The following is a 22,878-nucleotide window of genomic DNA, read 5'->3' as shown; positions in this document are numbered from 1 at the left end:
AAACAACAAACTTGACTTGAATGTCAAAAATGTGCAGTGACTAGCCTCTCACACGATGCCTCATACCCAGGTGCCCACCAGCTATCTCCCTGAATGGCGTCGAGATCGAACATGTAGACTGCATCAAAGACCTTGGTGTCTTAATTGACAACAAGCTTATGTTCACCAAACATGTAGACAAAATCACACTCCAAGCCCTCAAAATCCTAGGCCTTGTCACAAGAACATGTAGAGACTTCAACTACCCGCATACTACGGTTAACCTATACCTTACTCTAGTTCTGCCGATTTTGGAATACTGTTCGGTCATCTGGTCACCTTACACTGATATCTTAACCAAGCAGCTTGAGAGAATTCAAGACAAGCTATGTAAATATCTCTCAAATACATGCTGGTCGCGAGCTAATGCCTCCACTTTAGATGATCTTCGCAAGCACTTCAAATTAAACAATTTGACTAATCGTCGTCAGGTCGCCGACATGGCTTTTTTTTACAAGGTGGTCAATGGAATCATTGACGCCCCGGACATCTGCAGCAGCTTCGAATTTGCGCCTGCCAACATAATGTTGAGGCGCAAAAGGTTACTGAAAACTACTAAGTCTTCAAAAAACTATGTGGTGAATGGACCTCATGACAGAATAGCAAACCTGGTGAATAAATTAAATGGCGAAGTGGAATTCTACGGTGGTACCTTCAGTGCTTTTATGTCAAACATTAAAAAACAGTTACTTATGTACACATAAACTACACAAAATTTTCTTTTTCTCGTTCTCTGCTTCAACTTAAATCATAATTTAATTTTCTTTAATTTATGTTAGTTAATTTTAAATAATCTTTTTTTATGTATATTGCCGATAGGCGTATGTTGATTAATAAATAAATAAATAAATAATACTAAAGTTAGCTTACATCTGTCATTTTTTTTGGTTTTTATAAAAAATCAATTTAAAAAAAATGTATTATTAAAGAGTTTGCACTTGTAATTTTTTCTTAATTTCTAGATGTGCAATTTTTTAAATTAAAAATCGAAAAAATTAACAGATGTCAGTTAAAATTAGAATTATTAATATCTTGATTAATTTGATATTTTTCAACAGAAAAATAGCAGCAGACGTTATGGATATTTCACCGGTTATGATGGTGAAGACAAAAAGCAGTATGGCGACCCCGATCGGCATTTCCATAACCGTGAACAACCCTTAGATGTATCTAGTTCATACAACTGGGGTACAATGAGATTCTGTCACTACTGTATTTGTACTTGTGCAATCAAGCCGTCACGCTCACCACATGTAATTACTGCTGTCAGCTTTAGAGACCAAGTTTCGGATATCGAAAACAACAAGTAAGTATATTATAATTATAAATAATGACACTGAAGTTAATCGACATTAGAAACTACTTTTGAATTTTATAACAATAAAATTTTTATAAAATAAGTTTTTAAAAAATTCTATATGTAAAAATTAAAAAAAATTATTAGTGGTAATTTTTAGAACTAATTTTTTTTATTGTAATTGATTTGTTAAAAAGTTTTTAATAATTGACAGTTGTCGGATCATTTCAGTATCATTTATAAACATTTTAAAAAATAAGAAAGATAATAGAAGAAACATATTGTAGGGTCGTTGCGGGTCTTAAGTTTGTGAAGAAAGATGGAATGATTCACATTCAAATCGCAGAACGTGAAGTTCTACCTCACGGTCAACTTGGATATGATGTGTGGAAGCCATTGGAAGAATTTACTTACAATGAAACAACTAAAACATTCTACGTCTTAAAAAATAATGAGTCCCAAATTCCACTTGAGTTCGGAGTTGATTATGCTCGTCCGGATACAATGAACTTAAACGATGTGATGGCACCAGAAAAGCATGTCATCATAGGAGTCCGATGGCGATTCGCCGGAGATTCTCTCGAATTTCCCAACCGAAAGCAAGGTCCAATTGAATTACAAGTTCGAGTAACATCTCTTGATTTCCCGAGAGGAAAATTAATTAATCTCGGTCAATCATCATGAATTACTCCTAAAGAACAAGTTCTCAAGTAATATATTTTTTTAACTTTTCTCAAATTGGTCAGCTTCATGACTTGAATTTTAATTTTAATCTTCTTTCAGAGATGAATTGATATTAGAAAATCCAGATAATCCGGGATATGCGAGTCACAGCACTGGATGGATATTTGGAGATCGAAAAGATCCTCAGTACGGACAATTAAAAATTCATACGACTATAACGTCAAATAAATTTGTTAAATTCCGAGCATCTGATTTGAAGAAAGATGCTGGACAGTCAACTGTGCCATTTTTCGATGGTTATGAAACTGTAATGTATAAAAGTCTTTTGGGTGGAGTCGGTCTTGTTCATCGCGGTCTTCTCGGTTCTGGTGGACATATTGCCTTAAAAATTTTCGATTTTGATATGTCGTCTTATTTCAATATCATCGACGATACTTCTAAAACATTATTGAATTAATTTTCAAACAAGTCTAAATAGAGTTATTAATGAAAACCAACTTTCGGAAACTGATGCTGAATGATCAGAAAAATACCCAAGAAAATTTCAGAAAGTTTAAATTATTATTATTTTATAATTTTTGACCGATTAATAGAATAAATTACTTTTGTGCGTAAAATTTTGTATTATTTATTTGAAAATAAATAAATAATAAAACATACCAAAAAATTGTATTAAATTTTGTAACCGTAAATTACTTTCGTATTTTTTTTTGTACACAAAATTTCGTATTATTTAATTAAAAAATAAATAACTCAAGAAAATAAAAAAAGTAATAAAACATACTAATAAATCCAATTAAACTTTGTTACTATTGCTGTCGCATCCACAGCCTAAAATTTTGTAGTCAGTGACCTTCCAAATTATTTTTAATGTTGACAACTATCCACATCTATGCTACAACAAAGATCTATTTGCTATAACTTATGCCACGTAGACAAAAAATCTAAGAACAGTATAACTGCGTCGAACTTACATCATTTTTGATCAGTATAACTTGTGCCACGTAGACAAAAAATCTAAAAACAGTATAATTGGGTTGAATTTAAAGTTAAGTATTGTTTTCTAAAACAATTGTCTTTCTGAATAATTCAAAACTTCTGTAGGAAGTAGAATTAAATAATAAGACCAATAAAAATATCAAAAATGATATTAAAGGGAATTTTTACCCTTTTAACTATTTTTTATCTCCAAAATGCCGTCATATCAGATTCTCAACAAGTCTTATTTGAAACTACTGATATAAATTCCATTAAAAAATTTATCGATGAAAACTATAATGCATCCCGCAGTAATTTTTCAGTGTTTGAAAATTTGACTTGGGATGAAAAAAACAAAACAGCTGGAGACTTTTACCTGAAAATGACAACATTGATTGAAAAATTATCAAAAATGAAATCGAGCGATGAAGGCTCTGCTCTTTATTGGTGGGATAATGTAGTAGTAAAAGAGTTGAAAGCTAATGTAGTAAGTGTCAAGAACCCTATTGATATGTTCTACTTAAATGGTCAACTAAACAATGTACGCAAGGCAATTGAGTACGACGTAAGAAGATTATCCTCACTTTCTTTAACTTTTGCTCCAAATACCCGGAACGCAAATTACTGTATGCATGCGTGGGCATTAAATTGGTATTCCATAAATCATCCTAATTTCGAATCCGAGTTACGTGAATCGTACATTCATATGGGTCAATTTGGCAATATTCGCGAAGTCTTTTATGATTTATTATTACACTTGTCTCGTGAAGAAAAGACAGTAAGTTAAAAATTTAATTAAAGAAAAATAAAACAATCAATTGAAAGCTTATAAATACAGCATAAAATATTTACGCTGTTATGTAATTAATCTATTTTAATTTGCAGGAAAACAACAGATACGATTACTGTAAACGATTTTCTTCATTCCATCAAAGACTGTACAATTTATACAGACAAGTTGTAGTTGAAAGCTTTCAAGAGTTTAGTGTGAGATATTTCGCCTCTATGGGAGAGGCAATTTGTGGTACCAGTTTGCACTTAATATTTTCATTATTTTATTATATCATTAATTATTTTCAACTTCATTTAATTACTAGATTCACAAGTTGATATGTGGATCCTCAAAGAGATGGAAGAAAACTTATTTAATTCATTGAAGACAATAATGGAGTCAACCAAAGAAGTTTTGTACAACATGACATATTATATGTTTCCGTGTGATCCGACATACCATGAAAACAGTAATAATTTACATAAAAAATATTTCTATCACTAAAAGGCAAGTTACTTGATAAGATATTTAAGAATTTTAATTTTTGATTCAGTGGATGAAGAAACAAACCTTGAGTTAGAGAAAATGGTGCAGACGGTAATAATTGCAGAAGAGGATTTGAGCACCACGCACTCCTGCAGCCATAACTGTAACACGAACTTAATAAAAGATACTTTAAACAAGAAAGAGTGTGATGAATTTCTGGACTGTCGATATAGTACGCCCGGTTACCAGATCACTGAATTGGTAAGTATTAAAATTTTTAAGAGATAATTTTTATAATACTGAAATCAGCTGACATCTGAAAAACTTTTTGGTTTTTATAAAAAATCAATTAAAAAAAAATATACGTGGAATTTTTTAAATTCAAATTTTTTTATAGAAATTTAGTGTCAGTTAACTTCAGAATCATTAATATCTTTATTGATTTGATATTCTTCAACAGACAAATAGCAGCAGACGTTATGGATATTTTACCGGTATTGATGGTGAAGACAAAAAGCAGTATGGTGACCCCGATCGGTTTTTCGAGAACCTTGAATATTCTTCAGATGTATCTAGTTCATACGACTGGGGTTCAATGAGATACTGTGACTACTGTATTTGTACTTGTGCTATCAAGCCGTCGCGCTCGCCACATGTAATTACTGCTATCAGTTTGAGAGATCAAGTTTCGGATATCGAAAACAACATGTCAGTATATTACAATTATAAATAATGGTACTGAAATTAATTAGTTAAAAAGTTTTTAAAAATTAACACTTGTCGGATGACTTTAGTATCATTTATAAATATTTAAAAAATGAGCAAGATAATAAAAGAAACATATTTTAGGGCTATTTCGGGTGCTAAGTTTGTGAAGAAAGATGGCATGATTCATATTCAAATCTTAGAGGGTGAAGTTCTACCTCACGGTCAACTTGGATATGAAGTGTGGAAGCCATTGGAAGAATTTACTTACAATGAAAGTACTAAAAAATTCTATGTCTTGAAAAATAATGAGTCCCAAATTCCACTTGAGTTTGGAGTTGATTATGCTCGTCCACATGAAATGAACTTGAACAATGTGATGGCACCAAAGAAGCATGCCATCACAGGAGTCCGCTGGCGATTCGCCGGAGATTCTCTTGAATTTCCCAAACGAAAGCAAGGTCCAATTGAATTACAAGTTCGAGTAACATCTCTCGATTTTTCGAGAGGAAAATTAATTAATCTCGATCAATCATCATGGATAACTCCTAAAGAACAAGTTCTCAAGTAATATATTTTTCTTACCTTTTCTCAAATTGGTCAGCTTCATGACTTGAATTTTAATTTTAATCTTCTTTCAGAGATGAATTGATATTAGAAAATCCAGATAATCCTAATTATGTGAGTGAAAATACTGGCTGGATTTTCGGAAACCAAGAAGATCCTCAGTACGGGCAATTAAAAATTCATTCGACTGTAACGTCAAATAAATTTGTTAAATTCCGAGCATCTGATTTGATAAAAGATGCTGGACAGTCAACTGTGCCATTCTTTGATGGACGTGAAACTATAATGTATAAAAGTTTTTTGGGTGGAGTCGGTCTTGTTCATCGCGGTCTTCCTGATTCTGGTGGACATATTGCCTTCAAAATTTTCGATTTTGATATGTCGCCTTATTTCATTATCAACGACGATACTTCTCAAACATTATTGGATTCACTCTTACAAGCACGCGTCTAAATAGAGTTATCGATGAAAAACAAGGGTTGGAAACTAACGTTGAATGGTAAGAAAAATATAAAAAAAAATTTTATAACGATTAAGGAAGTTCGAGCGTAACTAATGAGTCAAAATAATGTTAAAATTTTTTTTTAATTTTAGTTTTCCCAATATTAGTCGAAATTCTTTATTTTAATTTAAAATAACTTAAATAATTTATTAATTTATGATTTTTACTTATTTAATAAAGTAAAGTAATAAAATGACTTTGGTATTTATTATTTGCCGGAATAAATAAACAGATTTGGCAATAGCACGTTTGATTATACCCATAATTGAGATATGGATGAGTGTGTGAGTTAAACATTTTTCTCTCTGTAACTATATTTTTATCCTTTTCTTTTTTCTCATCTGTTGACGCGATGTTGTGAAATTTTTATTTGAATAAATGGCTGTTGATAAACCAGTTACAAACATAAAATTTGACTTTAAATATCTCAAAAATTATATCGGTAATGTATTATTATTAAATTGTTTTTATATTTTGCAATAATCCAAATTTCTTGTGTATAGTTTTTTATACGTTAAAGTTGGGAGGTTGATATTGAAAAAAATAATTTAAGTCTCGACAAAAGTCTGTCCGCCATAAGAGCCCGTGTATAAGGAGATAAAATATGTGATTTTTAAAATTTAATATCTAAGTAACTAAACAGTGAATCTTCTTTAAATTTTGGGATTAAATAAATGACGTATTTATTTATACGTATACTTAATTTCAAAGCTCAAAGTTGGAAATTATTTTTTACATTAGATTCGCTCTCGAACTTCCTTAAATAATTGTTATTATTAATTTCAAAATAAATAAATAAATATTGAAGCATCCCAAAAAATCAAATTAAATTTTGTAATTATTATTATCGTATCCACGGCCTAAAATTCTGTTATCAGTGCCCTTGGAATTTAATTTTAGTGATGACTACTATCACAACAGAGACTTAATTCCTATGACTAAGTTTTTGATCAGTATAACTTGTACCACGTAGAAAAAAAATCTAAACACTGTATAACTGCGTTGAAAGTAAAGTTAAGTTTTGTTTTTTAAAAAAATTGTTTTTCTGAATAATTTAAAACTTCTGTAAGAAGTAAAAATAAATAATAAGAACAATAAAAATATCAAGAATGACATCAAAGGGAATTTTTACCCTTTTAACTATTTTTTATCTCCAAAATGCCGTCATATCAGATTCTCAACAAGTTTTATTTGAAATTACTGATATAAATTCTATTAAAAAATTTATCGATGAAAACTATGGTGTATCCCGCAGTGATTTTTCAGTGTTTAAAAATTTAACTTTGGATGAAAAAAACAAAACAGCTGGAGTTTTTTATTTGAAAATGACAACATTGGTTAAGAAATTAAAAGAAATGAAATCGAGCGATTATCTTTCTGATCTTTATTGGTGGGATTATGCAGTAGTAAAAGAATTAAAGCCTAATGTGGAAGCTTATAAGAATCTTATTGATATTTTCTATAAAAATGGTCAACTAAAAACTATACCCAAGGCAATTGCGTATGACGTAAGCCAATTATTATCCTCACTTTCTTTAACTTCTTACAGAAGTAACAAGAAAGTTGATTACTGTATGCATGCTTGGGCATTAAATTGGTATTCCGTAAATCACCGTAGTTTGGAAAGCGAATTAAATATATCGTATGTTAATTTAAATGACTTTGATAATATTCGAAAAGTCTTTTATGATTTATTATTGCACTTGTCTCGTGAAGAAATAACAGTAAGTTTCAAAATTTAATTAAAGAAAAATAAAAAATCAATGAAAAGTTTATAAATACCATGATATATTCATACCGTTATTTAATTAATCTATTTTTTTTCCAGGAAAACAACAGATACGATCACTGTAGACGAGTTTCTTCATTCCATCAAGGACTGTACAATGTATACAGACAAGTTGTATTTAATTCTTTCCTCGAGTTTAGTGTAAAATATTTTGCCTCGATGGGAGTGATAGTTTGTGGTACCAGTTTGCACTAATATATATTTTCATCGGTGACCGTCTCTTGTCCGCAATAATTTCTTGTACAATATTTTTTTCACCTTAAAACCATGATAAAAAGGCCATGTTAATGTTTTTTTTAGAAATAATTGTAAATAATTGTGAGAAATTTTTGCTGAGAAATTTTGGCGGGATTAATAAAGGCGGGGATTAATTTTCATAATTTTATTATATGATTAATTATTTTAAACTTTATTTTATTACTAGATAGACAATCCTATCAGGAGGAACTCAAACTGATGGAGGAAAACTTATCCGATTCATTGAAGACAATAATGGAGTTAACCAGGGAAATTTTGAACAACACGACATATTATATGTATCCGTGTGATCCGTCATATTTTGAAAATCTCAGTAATATTTCACACAAAAAATATTTCTATCACTAAAAGGAAAGTAACTTGGAAAAATATTTAAAAATTTTTATTTTTGATCCAGTGACAGAAGAAACAAACCTTGAATTAGAGAAAATGGTGCAGACGGTAATAATTGCAGAGAAGGACTTGAGCACCACACACTCTTGCAGCCATAACTGTAACTTGAACTTAATAAAAGATACTATAAATAAGACAGAGTGTTATGAATTTCTGGACTGTCAATATAGTACGCCCGGTTATAAGATCACTGAATTGGTAAGTATTAAAATTTTTAAAAGATAATATCTATAATACTGAAGTGAGCTGACATCTGACAATTTTTTTGGTTTTTATAAAAAATCAATTTTAAAAAATGTATTATTTAAAAGTTTGCACTTTTAATTTTTTTTTAATTTCTAGATGTTGAATTTTTTCAAATAAAAATGGAAAAAATTGACAGATGTCAGATAACTTCAGAATCATTAATATCTTCATTAATTTGATATTCTTCAGCAGACAAATAGCAGCAGACGTTATGGATATTTTACCGGTATTGATGGTAGAGACAAAAAGCAGTATGGCGACCCCGATCGGCATTTCTATAACCGTGAACAACCCTTAGATGTATCTAGTTCATACAACTGGGGTACAATGAGATTCTGTGACTACTGTATTTGTACTTGTGCAATCAAGCCGTCACGCTCGCCACATGTAATTACTGCTGTCAGTTTTAGAGAACAAGTTTCGGATATCGAAAGCAACAAGTGAGTATATAACAATTATAGATAATGCCACTGAAGTTAATTTGTTAAAAAGTTTTTAAGAATTGACAGTTGTCGACTAATTTTAGTGTCATTTATAAATATTTTAAAAAATGAGCAAGATAATAGAAGATACATTTTGTAGGTTCGTTGCGGGTCTTAAGTTTGTGAAGAAAGATGGCATGATTCACATTCAAATCGCAGAAAGTGAAGTTCTACCTCACGGTCATGTTGGATATGATATGTGGAAGCCATTGGAAGAATTTACTTACAATGAAACAACTGAAAAATACTACGTCTTAAAAAATAATGAGTCCCAAATTCCACTTGAGTTGGGAGTTGATTATGCTCGTCCACATAAAATGAACTTGAACAATGTGATGGCACCAAAGAAGCATGTCATCACAGGAGTCCGATGGCGATTCGCCGGAGATTCTCTCGAGTTTCCCAAACGAAAACAAGGTCCAATTGAATTACAAGTTCGAGTAACATCTCTTGATTTTCCGAGAGGAAAATTAATTAATCTCGATCAATCATCATGGATATCTCCTCAAGAACAAGTTCTCAAGTAATATATTTTTTTACCTTTTCTCAAATTGGTCAGCTTTATGACTTTAATTTTAATTTTAATCTTCTTTCAGAGATGAATTGATCTTAGAAAATCCAGATAATTCTAGGTATACGGATCAAAGTATGTTTACATTTGAACGCCAAATATATCCTCAGGACGGGGAATTAAAAATTCATTCGACTATAACGTCAAATAAATTTGTTAAATTCCGAGCATCTGATTTGAAGAAAGATGCTGGACAGTCGACTGTGCCATTCTTTGATGGTCGTGGAACTACAATGCGTAGAAGTCTTTTGGGTGGAGTCGGTCTTGTTCATCGCGCTCCTCCTGGCTTTGGTGGACACCTTGCCTTCAAAATTTTCGATTTTGATATGTCACCTTATTTCAACGTCATCGTGGATTAATATACAGTCGTTTTCACGCCGACCTCTATAACTGAGAGCTTCTCTTGCCTGTACCTCTATAAGCGACAATTTAACACTGGCAATGCGAAACTCTTTCTCTATTTTTCGCTTAGAATTGTTTTTTTAAATACTTAGCAGTTGTTGATAGGACTATGTTTGATTGTAAAATATTTTGCATATTATAGAATAACCTCTGTAAGTGAGACAGACTTCTTCTGTACCTCTATAAGCTAGAAACTCGATTACTGAGAAACCTCTATAAGAGAAAAAAAATCACGGTCCCTTGAACTCTCTTTTAACCAGGTTTCACAGGTTGTATTTTTATAAATTTTTACTTTTGATAGTGAAAGAATTCAGAAAATAAAAAGTCGCGATAATTTATCATTATTTATATCACTAATATTTATTATTATTTTATTGTGCGTACTTTGCTGCATTCAAATACATCAATTAAAAATAAAATCATTTACAATAAAGTTTAATCAGTACAAAATAAAAACTTCTTACAAATATTTTATATCACAAATAAAAAAAAATAAATAGATAATTATCATAGACATTTTCAAGACATTATGTACAATCAACATACACACAAGATATATATATAATATATTATTTATATAGTTATACCTGTTACGTACTTATATATTTGATTAAGTATAAAATTAATTGGAATACATTAGTCAATGATCCTAACGCAAATGATATATCACCAATTTACTTCTGCCTTAAATTTACAGTCTATCTTTTTATTCTTTTTAATTTAAAAAAACTCTACGGTCTTTTTATTTAAAACTAAATTTATCACTGGGATATTACTAGTCATACTTATAATTAATGAATGTAAAAATTATATAAATTTTAAATGAATGTAAGCAATCGATACCTTCTTAAAGATGTAGCTAATATATAGAAGTTATAAATAGAGATCTTAAATGATGAATTAATATTAAACTCTCAGATCTCTACTATAAATAAATAATTAATTAATATTAATGGATTTGTAAGAAAATTGTTGAATCCACCACTTGGTAAGATTCAGATAAAAGTTAGGTCCCTCTGGTTCATAGTCGAGGTACGTAAAATCTTTATTACTGACGGGTTTCGCGGGTTCTATTTGAGTACCTTCGTGCCATTCATTGAAAGAAGTTATCGAGATAACTTTAGCACCGCTGTTGATTCCGTTCTTCCAAGCGACTTCGTAGTATTGTCCGTGACGTCGGTGTCTAATATTTTCAGCATTCCATGCTCTGACCTATGAAAGAACCATTCAATATATAAATAAATAAATAGATTAATAAATAAATAAATAAAAATGAATAAATAAATAAATAAATAAAATTTTTCCAACCAAGTATTGAATGAAAAAATTACTTGAGTATCGATATAGCCAGGGCCTAAGCTAGGAATGAACATCAAGCCATTTTGCGCAGCGAATTTATTCAAGTCTTTCCAATTCTTCCAAGTACTTCCATAGCTGAACCCATTGACGGCAAAGTAAGTGTAGAATCCGTCAAAGTGTGACTTTTTAATGTGACTGCGGTGCTGAGAGTCTACCAAAAGTCCGATGTAGACTGCATCAATCTCTGTTCCTCTTAACGTCAAATTCCCCCTTTCGGACAAAAGTTCCCACCAGGCGCTCGATGGGAACAAGTAAGAATCGTAGATGTAAATCACCGGAAGCAGAGGTCCGCTGCAATGACAATTGTTAATTTAATAAAACCTAAGATGTTTAGTTTTAGTTCTGTAATATATATATATTATTAAGAGAATTAAAAGATAAGTATTTAGGCTGTATTAAAAAATGGTCTATTTCTAGATACATAATTAAGAAATGAACTTGTATCTTGTGAACTATTGACATTTTTAAAGATATAAGCTTATCCCGATGTTACGCTCATCAAGAGCTTTCATTTGAGTACCCACATGGAATTTTTCACATATTTTATATATATATATATATAATGGCATTTTTGATATATTTTATATATATGGTATTCGTGACAAATATAAATATATAAAATATATGAAAAATTGATGTGGGTACTCAAATGAAAAGTCTTGATGAGTGTAACATCGAGATGAGCTTATATCGTAAAAAATGTCAATAACTAAGAAATGACATTGTATCTTGTCAACTAATGATATTTTTAAAGATATAAGCTCACCCCGACATTCTACTCATCGAAACCTTTCATTTGAGTACCCACATCAATTTTTCATATATTTTATATATTTATATATTTCACAAATACCATATATATATAAAATATATAAAAAATGCCATGTGTGTACTCAAATGAAAGGTCTTGATAAATGTAACATCGGGATGAGCTTATATCTTAAAAATTGTTAATAACTAAGAAATGACATTGTATCTTGTCAACTAATGATATTTTTAAAGATCTAAGCTCACCCCGACATTCTACTCATCGAAACCTTTCATTTGAGTACCCACATGGCATTTTTCATATATTTTATATATTTATATATTTCACAAATACCATATATATATAAAATATATAAAAAATGCCATGTGTGTACTCAAATGAAAGGTCTTGATAAATGTAACATCGGGATGAGCTTATATCTTAAAAATTGTTAATAACTAAGAAATGACATTGTATCTTGTCAATTAATGATATTTTTAAAGATCTAAACTCATCTTGATGTTACACTCATCAAGACTTTTCATTTGAGTACCCCCATGCATTTTGATATATTTTTCATATATTTATATATATTATATATATGTATATATGAAAAATATATAAAAATGCATGTGGGTACTCAAATGAAAGCTCTTGATGAATGTAACATCAGGATGAGCTTATATCTTTAAAACAGTCAATATTTAAAAAAATACAGTGCAATTTAACAAAAGTCATTATTTAATAAATCTAAATTTTATTTATTTATACTTCTCAAGTCACGGAAGTCAAATAGTGACTGCAAGGTTGCTATTATTAAATAAATAAATAAATTACTCATTGTTTCTCTTGGCCCGGTGAAGTGCCGGATGTGAAGCATAGTGCCCGAACAAGTACTTGATATGTTGGATTAAATTTATAGGATTTCGGCCAGGATAAGGCTCAATATGCGGAGCTATTTTTAGATTATATCGATGAGCAGCGTCCAATAAATCAGCCATCACAGAGTCTGTGTTGTCGGGTGTGTTTGGCGGTGTCCAAGAGACAACAAGTACTCCAACGCCTGTTTCCCTCAATTGTCTCATATGTAGGTCTATCACCTAATAAATAAAAAACAGATAAATATCATCAAATTGAAATTTAATAAATGGTTTATTAATTTAAGACAATAAATACCTGAGGATCATTGGAGCTGTAGCAACCGATACTGGGATAATAACTGGCGCCGATATCAGCTGGCGGACGGTGTCTACCCTCCGGAAAGACTCTCTTGTCATTTTTCTTCCAGTTGGGAAGATAATCGTGGTTCCAATGCTTCCACACCCCATCGTACTCCAGCGAGCGGTACCAGGGGTAGTAAAATATGTGAATATTATAATTAATATCAATCTGTTTGGTGTCATTGATCATCAGCAAGGGCAATATCTTGCTTCTCATTTTCCATGACAACCCCGTAATTTTATTCCTCGTCTCGGTATTTTTAATATCCTGATCTTCATTTTGGCTGTCACTATTATTTAAAATTAATGACTGCAAGTTATTAATAAATAGTGAGGAATTATCTAAATGCCGATTATGTGATATCGATCCAAAGGGCATAGCACTGCTCCATTCTACCCTCGCAGTCGTTCCAGTATTCGACGAATGACATTTTGAGGATTCTAACGGTGTTAATTTAACTATTATAACCATTGCCATCAGTGTCGATAACACAAAGACCATCAAAGATAAATAAAAGCATCGCCGAAGTGACACTGAACTTATCACCGATCCCAGCATCATTTTTAGTCCTCACTTTTTAAACTCACTAACTAAAATAAATAAACAAATTTATAACACTCAAGTTAACAGACCTTAAAAAATTCTTAGAATTTTATAACAATTAAATTGTAATGAAAAAAATTTTTTTAAATTTCACATGCAAAAATTAAAGAAAATAAAGTTATCTGACATCTAAAAATTTATATGATTTTTTTTTTATCAAAGAATTATTATAAAAAAATTTTAAATCTTTAAAAACTATAAGTGCAATTTTTTAAAAATATTTTTTAGTCATAAATTAATAAATTAAGCAAGATAAAAAATAAAAAATGTCGGCTAACTTTATTATTATAAATTATCAGAAAATTTTTAGAAACACTTTTAGTATTGTAAAAATTAAAAAAATTGACAGCTGTCAAAATCACAATAATAATTTAAAAAATAAAATACCTAAAAGTCAACAATTGAAAAATTTAAATAAAATAGTCATTGTTATTAATTTAAAAAATGATCTAAACTTAGTTGTTGACAATTACCCAATCCAACTGTTATCAGTCATTTAATTATCTTAGCAACCGCATACCACATATATTTATAAATAATGATATATGTTATGTTGAAAAACAGACAGAGACAGGGAAGTAAATCCTACCCCCACTTAACTTCTATCTCCTACTGTCTCCTTTGTCTGCCGTTCGGTGATGGCGCTCTTTTCAATTTAAACACACACTTATAAATATACATGTACAGTTTAGTATAAAAGTGTTAGTGTGAATTAAACTATACTGCATTGCACACACACTTATCTATTACTCCATCATCCCCTCCAGCTGTCAGTTGGAAATCCTGCGTGCATTAACTATAGATAATAGATATTCGGCATACGTATACGACTATACGCAGGCATTACGATCAGATCATTCGATCATTTGCCACCACGCATATATAGATTGTATTAAATTTATATATATATTAAATAAAAAGTACTATATACCTCACCGCAGCATCAAGTAAATTATCAGCATTTAATTATGCTGTTTAAAATTAAGCTAGTACGTAAACTGAATAATAAATAAGTAAACAATAAAACTGACATTTGTTAACAGTGTGTGATAATCTACTGACTGATATTATATTAATTATTACAATTATTTAAAAGTTAAAGAGGAATTTACATGTTGTACTGGTAACCTAACAGCACCAAGCACCAGATACTGTGTGTGTGTGTATGAAAAAAAAATATATATGTAATAAAGGGGTTTTTAGTTAGTGGCATACTATCATACCGACGTCATCTGAAGTATCTGAACGTAAATTTACTTAGCTATAAATGTGTGGATTAGATATTATTAAATACTCGTTCAAATGTATAATAATAGTGGTTAACAATTAAAGTGCTGTTATTAAAGACAAAAATATATATTTTTTAATTATTACGTAAAGTTACAATGCTAGAGAAGAAATAATTAAATATGAAATTTTACAACTTAATGTTATTGTTAAATAATTATTTTGTGTAATGTAAATGTAAATAGTGCAAGGGATTGTTTGTAGGTTGTATCATTTAAATTGTCGGTAAATTAGTTGGTGGATTGATATTAATATTATATAGTTTTAATTGATATTTCAGTGGGATAACCTTGACATTTTAAATTAAAATTGTTGGTGTCAGTGTGTGTTCAAACATACTGTGGTAGAGTGAATTACTATTGTTTACTCTTTTTATTATTATTTTTATATATTTACTATTTGATTGATTAGAATTACTGGTATTGAAATGCCGCTTTTTGGTAAAAAAGATTCTAATAAAAAATTGAAAAAGGATGGAAAGGATGATAAAATGTCATCTGTTGATGATAAATATACGCTCAAAGAACTTTTGGGAACGTGAGTATTTATTTAGCAGATATTTCATCATTTTAATAATATTTTTAACAAATAATTTGTGGCAAAAAAATGGACAGAAATTTTAAAAAATAAAAAATGAAATTTTTTTTAAATAATTTATGGCAAAAAAAATGGACAAAAATTTTTAAAAATAAAAAATGAAATTTTTTTAAAATAACTTAGCAGATATTTGATAATTTTAATATTTTTAACAAATAATTTATGGCAAAAAAAATGGACAGAAATTAAAAAAAATTTTTTTTAAATCATTTTTCCGAGCAAATTTTTATGTTAAAAAATTATCAAGTGACTGCTAACTTTAATATTTTTTTTTTTAATATAAATAATGAATTCTAAAATAAACATTTAGTGTTTCTTGGTATAAATGCAAGTACCAAGTACCAAGTAGCATTGTTACATAAGTTTTTGATAATATTCAAGAAATGATGTGAAAAAATAATATACTCCATAATGTATAGAGACAATAAATTGTGTAATAATATTTTACAGAGGCGCTTTCTCCGAAGTTAGACTCGCCGAGAGCAAGGAGAAACCTGGACAAATGTATGCCGTTAAAATAATAGATAAAAAGGCCCTGAAGGGAAAAGAAGACTCGTTGGAAAACGAAATAAAAGTACTGAGAAGGTAGTAGAGGATTTTTAAAATCCTACGTAAAATAACTTAAAATCTGTATGGCTAACATATGTTTTATTTTTATTTTATCGTTTACTCCAAAATCCATTTAAATAATTATTTACTATTACTATTAATTCATTATTCCGCTTGTCAAATATTCTATAGTATTTGTTTTTATTTTCATTTGTTTAATGCATGTAATTATTTTCTAAACCTACGCGCTTAATATTTTATTAATAATACTTCTTATAAAATTAAATTGATTACTTCGCGTCTCGTTATTTATAATGTATATTTTGCACCTGCCTCAGTTATATTTATTTAAATTAATTATTTACGTTTAAACTCTATTTTCTGTAGAAGTAGAATAGCTCGAATATTTACAAAAATAACTGCTATGACTCAGTGGCATTTTTTATATTATTTACATAAATATATTTATGTTTTTTCTTATTATCCGTGAAATGTTGAAATCGTAATTATATCAGTTGCACGTACATACTATATGTACGCGCTTGATATAAAATAAAATAACTTTAAAAATTTTATTTTAAAAAAGTAAAAAAAAAAAAAACTAACATCGTGACTATTGAATATCGATATCGAAATCATCTCGTATCTTATGTATCATATAACAGCACTCATTGCGTTACTATTATGTATTTTTATTACTTCAAACTCCGATAAAAAAATCTTATATATTTCTGGGTTAAGAAATCCCGTCCAGACAACTATTATAATTATTATAGATTTTTAATTTATCATTATCATTCTGTTATGTCTTTCACCTGTGCATTACCTGTTATACCTGTTTATTTATCGTGAATTTAAATTATTTAGACGCCTAAGTCCCCATAGGCATGGATAAGTCCTACAAATAATTTATTATTATTATTATTATAATCACATTTAGTAGTCACTTCCCTTATGTAATTAGAATCACGAATTAAAATTAATTAATGAAAATTTTTTCTACTCTCTAACTACCGAATTAGAGATAATTAATTAAATAGCGAAGGTAGAGACACGGTGGAGGATTTTTTTTAATGTAATTGTGTATGGTGTTATTGTAATTCGTAGGTTCAGTGAAACAGTGACACCACAGAGTGTTGATGGACCGATCAAGTCCAGTAATAGTGGCGAAAGAGGATGGTAAGTGAGGGCCCATTTTTACGGGAATCACCTGCCTATACCACTATTTTAATATTTTATTTTATTTATTTATTTATCACCACACATATATTTTTTTGGTAAATATTTACAAATGGGGTCATTTTAATTTTCATTTATTTAACTAAATTTTTATTTGATTTTATTAATATATTTTTTTTTAAATACATAAAAAAATGAACAATTAAAAATGACATTAAAGTTAGCAGTCACTTAATAATTTTTTAACAAACAAATTTCTTCTGGAAAATAATTTAATAAAAATTGTATCTTTAATTTTTTTTTTTCATTTTTATTACCTTAATTTATTTGTTAAAAAAATGATTAAAATTTAATAAATATCTGCTAAATTAATTTTCATCAATTAAAAAAAAAAAAAAATTGATTATCACAATTTAAAAAAATTTTATAAATTTAAAAAAAAATTTATAAATAATAAAAAAAATTTATAAATTTTTTAGAAAATTGTAATATTTAACTTTTTTTTTTTAATTGTTCGTTTTTTTATGTACTTTTTTTAAAAAAAGATATAATAGGAATTTTATCCAAAAACATGAGAGCCAAAATTTTTTTCAACTTTTGAAAGCAAAAAAGCTGTCAAAATCTTTATTTTCTTGTAAATAACTTGTAAATAATTATCATTTTTTTTTTTTAATTAAATCATTTGTCATTATTAATTTAACCATTACACAAATAACAAACGCTATCGTCATATATATTTATCGATAAAAAACAATTACCATTGACGTGTGACTATTTGTCGCTTCAAATTAATCTATTAAATTACCTTGATAAATTTTTTTATAATTTTTTATTACATTAATTTTGTTTATTCGATACTTTAAATACAAAAAAAAAAAAAAACAAGTAGAATTTATTGTAAATTATATTTATAATTATAATTAAAAAAAAGTACAGATACAACGCATATAATTACGATAAATGCATGATTCAAAATAAATGTTACAGCGTTATATTATTTAAAATAAATTTTAATTGATCATTCGCTCCGATTCATATGTACTGGGTGTAAGATAAAATATATTATAAACATTTGATGATAATCTGAATTTATCCATCATGTTTATAGTTTATATTTATTATAAGAGTAATGCATCAATAAAATGAATTAATTTTTCTGCATGCTCAAGCACGTAATCAAGACGAATGTTTATTTTTTTTGTTTACATCGACGTTAAGTGAGTTTATAAATTAATATAATATAATATTTATGTTATTTTATACTTATTATCTTTGGATGATTTTATTTGAGAAGCTATCAGTTATCAGAGTACAAACTTGCATTTTTTTAATCAGCCTGCTTGACAATTTCCTCATATTTAACGCTTTGGAGTTTATGTTTTCAATATTAATGGCTATTTACAATATCTGTTAGTGCATGTAATGCTTTCATAATTTTCTGGTCTATTTTTGTTATCGATTATGCTATTTTTTATTATTAATAAAATGGTAAGCTAAATAATAAAATGTATTGATAATTAAATTAGCTGATGTTTAATAATTTTTTTTTTAAAGTTGAAAAATAATTTTTAAATATTCAATTTTTTATTTTAATTTTTTTCAATAAAAAAAAACTATTAACTTTTTTTCAATAAAAAAAAAACAATTAATTTTTTTCAATAAAGAAAACTATTATTTTTTTTCAATAAAAAAAAATTATTGTTTTTTTTTTAATAAAAAAAAATTATTAATTTTTTTTAATAAAAAAAATTTTTTTTTTAATTTTAAAAATTTGGCTAATTTAATTTTCATTAAAATGTAATGCTCGATAAAAAAAAATAGTTTTATGTTAAAAAAAAAATCAGAATGAATTTATAGTTTAAAATAATTGTCACTAATTAAATTAGTTTTCTTAAAATTACTAATTAAAATAATTAATAAATTTTTGTGATTGTTCCAGGCTAACCCACCCAAATATAGTTCAGCTATTGGAAACCTTCGAAGACAAGCACAAAGTTTATCTTGTGATGGAGCTGTAAGTATTTAAAAAAGAATTAATTTGTATTTTTTAATTGATTTATTGATTGCTCGATTGATTGCAGGGTAACCGGAGGAGAATTGTTCGACAGAATCGTCGAGAAAGGTTCTTACACAGAGAAAGACGCGTCTGGACTTATAAGGCAAGTCCTCGAGGCTGTGGATTACATGCACGAGCAAGGCGTCGTACATCGTGATCTCAAACCCGAGAATCTCCTTTACTACAGTCCTGATGAAGACAGCAAAATTATGATAAGCGATTTCGGGCTCTCAAAAATGGAAGACTCTGGAATTATGGCGACGGCTTGTGGCACTCCGGGATATGTCGGTACGGCAAATTTTTTCTACGTCCTCGGGGTTTATTTTTTACGATTATGACGGATGATAACGATGCCGTTAACAATAACGAGGTTGTTTTTACAGCTCCTGAAGTATTGGCGCAAAGGCCGTACGGAAAAGCTGTCGACGTTTGGAGTATAGGAGTAATATCTTATATTTTACTCTGTGGATATCCTCCTTTTTACGACGAAAATGACGCTAATCTGTTTGCTCAAATTCTAAAAGGTACTGCTCGTTGGTGTTGGTAAATAAAAAATAGAAAATTTATAATAATTCTAAAATTAGAAAAATATAAAATTTTTTTTATAATTTTATAGTAATAAAATTATTATAAAAACATTTAATATAAAAAGTCCACTTGTGAAAATTTAAAAAAATTAATAGTGGAAATTTTTAGAATTTTTTTTTATTAAAATTTATTATAAAAATTTTAAAATGTCAGCTAACTTCAGTGTAATTATTTAATAACATAGAAATTGATAGACATTAAAAATTTTTTTTTTAATTTTATGACAATAAAATTATTTCAAAAAAATTCCACATTTGAAATTTAATAGTGGAAATTTTCAGTATTTTTTTTAATTAAAATTGATTTTTTATAAAAATTAAAATTTATAATTATCAGCTAATTACAGTATCATAAATTAATGGCACTAAAGTTGACAGACATTATAAATTTTTTTATAATTTTACGACAATAAAATTATTATAAAAAATTTCCACATGTGAAAATTAATAAAAATTAATCGTCAAAATTTTCAGTATTGTTTTTTAATTAAAATTGATTTTTTTAAAAATTAAAAAAATTGATGTCAGCTAATTTCAGTATAATTTAATTACACTGTAGTTGCCTGATATTAAAAAATTTTTTAATAATTTTATGACAATAAAATTATTTCAAAAAATTTCACATTTAAAAATTAATAGTCGAAATTTTCAGAAGTATTTTTTTTTAATTAAAATCAATTTTTTATGAAAATTAAAATTTATAATTGTCAGCTAGTTATAGTATCATAATTCAATGACACTAAAGTTGACAGACAAAAAATTTTTTTTATAATTTTATGACAGAAAAATTACTAATAAAAATTTTTAGAAGCATTTTTTAAATAGTAATTAATTACAAAAATTAAAAAATAATTTTTAATAACATAAAAACTCATAACTTTTGAAATTATGTAACAAACAGCGGATCAACTTTCACTTATATTGATTCTATGCTATAACAATTTTCCATGTATGAGTACAAGCATATATATTTATATATTAAACATTAAAATACATTTGTGTATATATAAAATATATGTAAGGAATAATTTAATACCAGTGAAAGCTAATAAGACTGTTACAGGTGAGTTTGAGTTTGATTCGCCTTACTGGGATGACATAAGCGACTCAGCCAAGGATTTTATCCACAAACTTATGTGTGTCAAAGTCGAAGATAGATACACTTGTAAGCAGGCTCTGGCGCATCCATGGTAACTTAACTACATATTGAATCATCCTCATTAATTTTTTTTTATTTTTTTTTTTACCAACAACCTCTAAAAAAAATTTACACTTGTCATATATCCAGGATATCCGGTAACGCAGCGAGCAATAAAAACATCCATGGTACTGTATCAGAACAACTTAAAAAAAATTTTGCCAAGTCAAGGTGGAAGGTTAGTATTAATTTATTATTAGCGCCGCTGATTGTGGTTGTGTTTACTTACCAGGACCAGTAGTAGGAAAGCCTTCTTGTCTCATGGTTCCAGCAAGCCTACCATGCGGCCACGGTGATACGTCAGATGCAGAGACTGGCGCTCAACAGTGGTCAGCACCACCAGCACCAGCAGCAGCAACAGCAGCAACAGCAGCAGTCCCAGGGCATGGAAACGACCGGGTCATCCACCGACAGTCAAAAGGTCCCACGAACCGAGCCAACCCAGGGCAATCCTATTCGTCCTTATCGAAAGTAAGACAGCACAGTAATAAATATCAGCAGCGATTGAGATTTAATTATAATAATTCAGTACAATCAACAACCGAATCAATGTCTAATGCTTGGCGTTCTCAACTGTATTTTCGAAATAACAAACGCTTTCAGCTATTTTGGGCTGATACACGCACTGCACTCATTAATCTCTTCCAAAAAAATGCTAAATCTCTTAAGAAAAAAAACAAACAGTTACGTTGAATTGCATTGAATCTCATTATAATGCTTATTTAGCGTTACTAATGTTAAAAGGGAGTGTAAAAATTTTTTTTCTTCAACTAGAGAATGTATTAATTTAAAAACGCAAAAAAAAAATTTATGACAAACTTAGCAGTCCTTAAATAATTTTTTTTAATGAAAATTAAAGTAGTAGATATTTAATTATTTTTAGAATTTTTTTAAGAAATAAATTACTGCAAAAAAAATTTACATGTAGAAATTTTTAAAAATAGAAATTCAATTTTTTTTTTAATAATTTTTAGAACAAATTTGTTTGTTGAATAAAATTTAAAAATTATCAAGTGACTGCTAACTTTAAAGTCATTTTTTAAGAAATTTTTTCCAAAAAATAATTATTAAAAAATTGCATTTTTAATTTTGTAAAATTTAGAAATGTCAATTTTTTTTTTGCCAAAATTTGTTTGTTGAAAAAATGATTAAAATTTAATAAATATCTACTAAATTAATTTTCATAAATTTTTTGTTATTAATGTAAAAACAAAAAAAATTTTTATGACGTTAAAGTTAGTCACTTGATAATTTTTTTTTAACAAACAAATTTTTTCCAAAAAATAATTTTCAAAAAATTACATTTTTTTTTTTAAATTTCTA

The 22,878-nt window shown here is 28.3% G+C and overlaps 4 protein-coding genes and 2 long non-coding RNA genes across 11 annotated transcripts; 5 read left to right on the top strand and 1 right to left on the bottom strand.

Moving 5' to 3' along the window:
- Positions 1-94: 94 nt before the first annotated feature.
- On the top strand, positions 95-7,014 carry LOC123258783. The gene is made up of 3 exons (XR_006508142.1): positions 95-813; positions 1,098-1,188; positions 7,004-7,014. It is a non-coding gene; the product is annotated as an uncharacterized LOC123258783 (long non-coding RNA).
- Positions 1,238-2,392, top strand: LOC123258782. Its single transcript, XR_006508141.1, has 3 exons — positions 1,238-1,345; positions 1,624-2,046; positions 2,120-2,392. It is a non-coding gene; the product is annotated as an uncharacterized LOC123258782 (long non-coding RNA).
- LOC123258779 lies at positions 2,791-6,082 on the top strand. Its single transcript, XM_044718991.1, has 7 exons — positions 2,791-3,776; positions 3,884-4,022; positions 4,096-4,239; positions 4,324-4,517; positions 4,717-4,964; positions 5,106-5,528; positions 5,603-6,082. The coding sequence occupies exons 1-7, from the start codon at positions 3,165-3,167 to the stop codon at positions 5,979-5,981; spliced, it is 2,139 nt and encodes a 712-aa protein (XP_044574926.1). The 5' UTR covers positions 2,791-3,164; the 3' UTR covers positions 5,982-6,082.
- Positions 7,015-7,093: 79 nt separating the features above from the next.
- LOC123258780 lies at positions 7,094-10,418 on the top strand. Its single transcript, XM_044718993.1, has 7 exons — positions 7,094-7,754; positions 7,859-7,997; positions 8,244-8,390; positions 8,475-8,668; positions 8,909-9,156; positions 9,299-9,721; positions 9,795-10,418. Exons 1-7 carry the CDS (start codon positions 7,140-7,142, stop codon positions 10,126-10,128), a joined length of 2,100 nt encoding a protein of 699 aa, XP_044574928.1. The 5' UTR covers positions 7,094-7,139; the 3' UTR covers positions 10,129-10,418.
- Positions 10,419-10,766: 348 nt separating this feature from the next.
- On the bottom strand, positions 10,767-15,439 carry LOC123258658 (glycoprotein endo-alpha-1,2-mannosidase). Of its 3 annotated transcripts, XM_044718801.1 has the most exons (6): positions 15,034-15,439; positions 14,576-14,885; positions 13,455-14,089; positions 13,116-13,378; positions 11,503-11,821; positions 10,767-11,383 (listed from the first exon to the last, which is right to left on the bottom strand). In XM_044718801.1, the coding sequence occupies exons 3-6, from the start codon at positions 14,058-14,060 to the stop codon at positions 11,111-11,113; spliced, it is 1,461 nt and encodes a 486-aa protein (XP_044574736.1). In that variant the 5' UTR covers positions 14,061-14,089; positions 14,576-14,885; positions 15,034-15,439; the 3' UTR covers positions 10,767-11,110. The 3 variants fall into 3 exon arrangements, with proteins under 3 accessions (XP_044574736.1, XP_044574737.1, XP_044574734.1); XM_044718802.1 differs by lacking the exon at positions 14,576-14,885; XM_044718799.1 differs by lacking the exon at positions 15,034-15,439 and having other exon boundaries at positions 14,490-14,711.
- Positions 15,440-15,505: 66 nt separating this feature from the next.
- Positions 15,506-22,349, top strand: LOC123258659 (calcium/calmodulin-dependent protein kinase type 1). 4 transcript variants are annotated; one of them, XM_044718803.1, is made up of 9 exons: positions 15,506-15,926; positions 16,437-16,571; positions 17,643-17,714; positions 19,654-19,728; positions 19,796-20,058; positions 20,154-20,294; positions 21,421-21,547; positions 21,646-21,683; positions 21,788-22,349. In XM_044718803.1, exons 1-9 carry the CDS (start codon positions 15,817-15,819, stop codon positions 22,246-22,248), a joined length of 1,422 nt encoding a protein of 473 aa, XP_044574738.1. In that variant the 5' UTR covers positions 15,506-15,816; the 3' UTR covers positions 22,249-22,349. The 4 variants fall into 4 exon arrangements, with proteins under 4 accessions (XP_044574738.1, XP_044574739.1, XP_044574740.1 ...); XM_044718805.1 differs by having other exon boundaries at positions 15,515-15,926; positions 21,646-21,733; positions 21,827-22,057; XM_044718804.1 differs by lacking the exon at positions 17,643-17,714 and having other exon boundaries at positions 15,507-15,926.
- Positions 22,350-22,878: the final 529 nt, after the last annotated feature.

The sequence above is a fragment of the Cotesia glomerata genome, linkage group LG2 (genome assembly GCF_020080835.1).
Source record: "Cotesia glomerata isolate CgM1 linkage group LG2, MPM_Cglom_v2.3, whole genome shotgun sequence".
Classification (NCBI taxonomy): Eukaryota; Metazoa; Arthropoda; class Insecta; order Hymenoptera; family Braconidae; genus Cotesia; species Cotesia glomerata.
Note: the sequence above shows the minus strand (reverse complement) of the source record. Positions and strands in the feature narration are given on the sequence as shown.

What these genes read in the sequence shown, in the direction of transcription:
- LOC123258779 (XM_044718991.1), top strand. Translation starts at nt 3,165, where the DNA reads ATGATATTAAAGGGAATTTTTACCCTTTTAACTATTTTTTATCTCCAA. An exon ending in TGTCTCGTGAAGAAAAGACA is followed by an intron (nt 3,777 to 3,883) that starts GTAAGTTAAAAA and finishes TTTAATTTGCAG; the next exon opens with GAAAACAACAGATACGATTA. An exon ending in TATGGGAGAGGCAATTTGTG is followed by an intron (nt 4,023 to 4,095) that starts GTACCAGTTTGC and finishes TTTAATTACTAG; the next exon opens with ATTCACAAGTTGATATGTGG.
- LOC123258658 (XM_044718801.1), bottom strand. Translation starts at nt 14,060, where the DNA reads ATGATGCTGGGATCGGTGATAAGTTCAGTGTCACTTCGGCGATGCTTT. An exon ending in ACAGCTCCAATGATCCTCAG is followed by an intron (nt 13,379 to 13,454) that starts GTATTTATTGTC and finishes TTTATTTATTAG; the next exon opens with GTGATAGACCTACATATGAG. An exon ending in CGGGCCAAGAGAAACAATGA is followed by an intron (nt 11,822 to 13,115) that starts GTAATTTATTTA and finishes TTGTCATTGCAG; the next exon opens with CGGACCTCTGCTTCCGGTGA.
- LOC123258659 (XM_044718803.1), top strand. Translation starts at nt 15,817, where the DNA reads ATGCCGCTTTTTGGTAAAAAAGATTCTAATAAAAAATTGAAAAAGGAT. An exon ending in CTCAAAGAACTTTTGGGAAC is followed by an intron (nt 15,927 to 16,436) that starts GTGAGTATTTAT and finishes AATATTTTACAG; the next exon opens with AGGCGCTTTCTCCGAAGTTA. An exon ending in GTTTATCTTGTGATGGAGCT is followed by an intron (nt 19,729 to 19,795) that starts GTAAGTATTTAA and finishes GATTGATTGCAG; the next exon opens with GGTAACCGGAGGAGAATTGT.
- LOC123258780 (XM_044718993.1), top strand. Translation starts at nt 7,140, where the DNA reads ATGACATCAAAGGGAATTTTTACCCTTTTAACTATTTTTTATCTCCAA. An exon ending in TGTCTCGTGAAGAAATAACA is followed by an intron (nt 7,755 to 7,858) that starts GTAAGTTTCAAA and finishes TTTTTTTTCCAG; the next exon opens with GAAAACAACAGATACGATCA. An exon ending in TCGGATATCGAAAGCAACAA is followed by an intron (nt 9,157 to 9,298) that starts GTGAGTATATAA and finishes TACATTTTGTAG; the next exon opens with GTTCGTTGCGGGTCTTAAGT.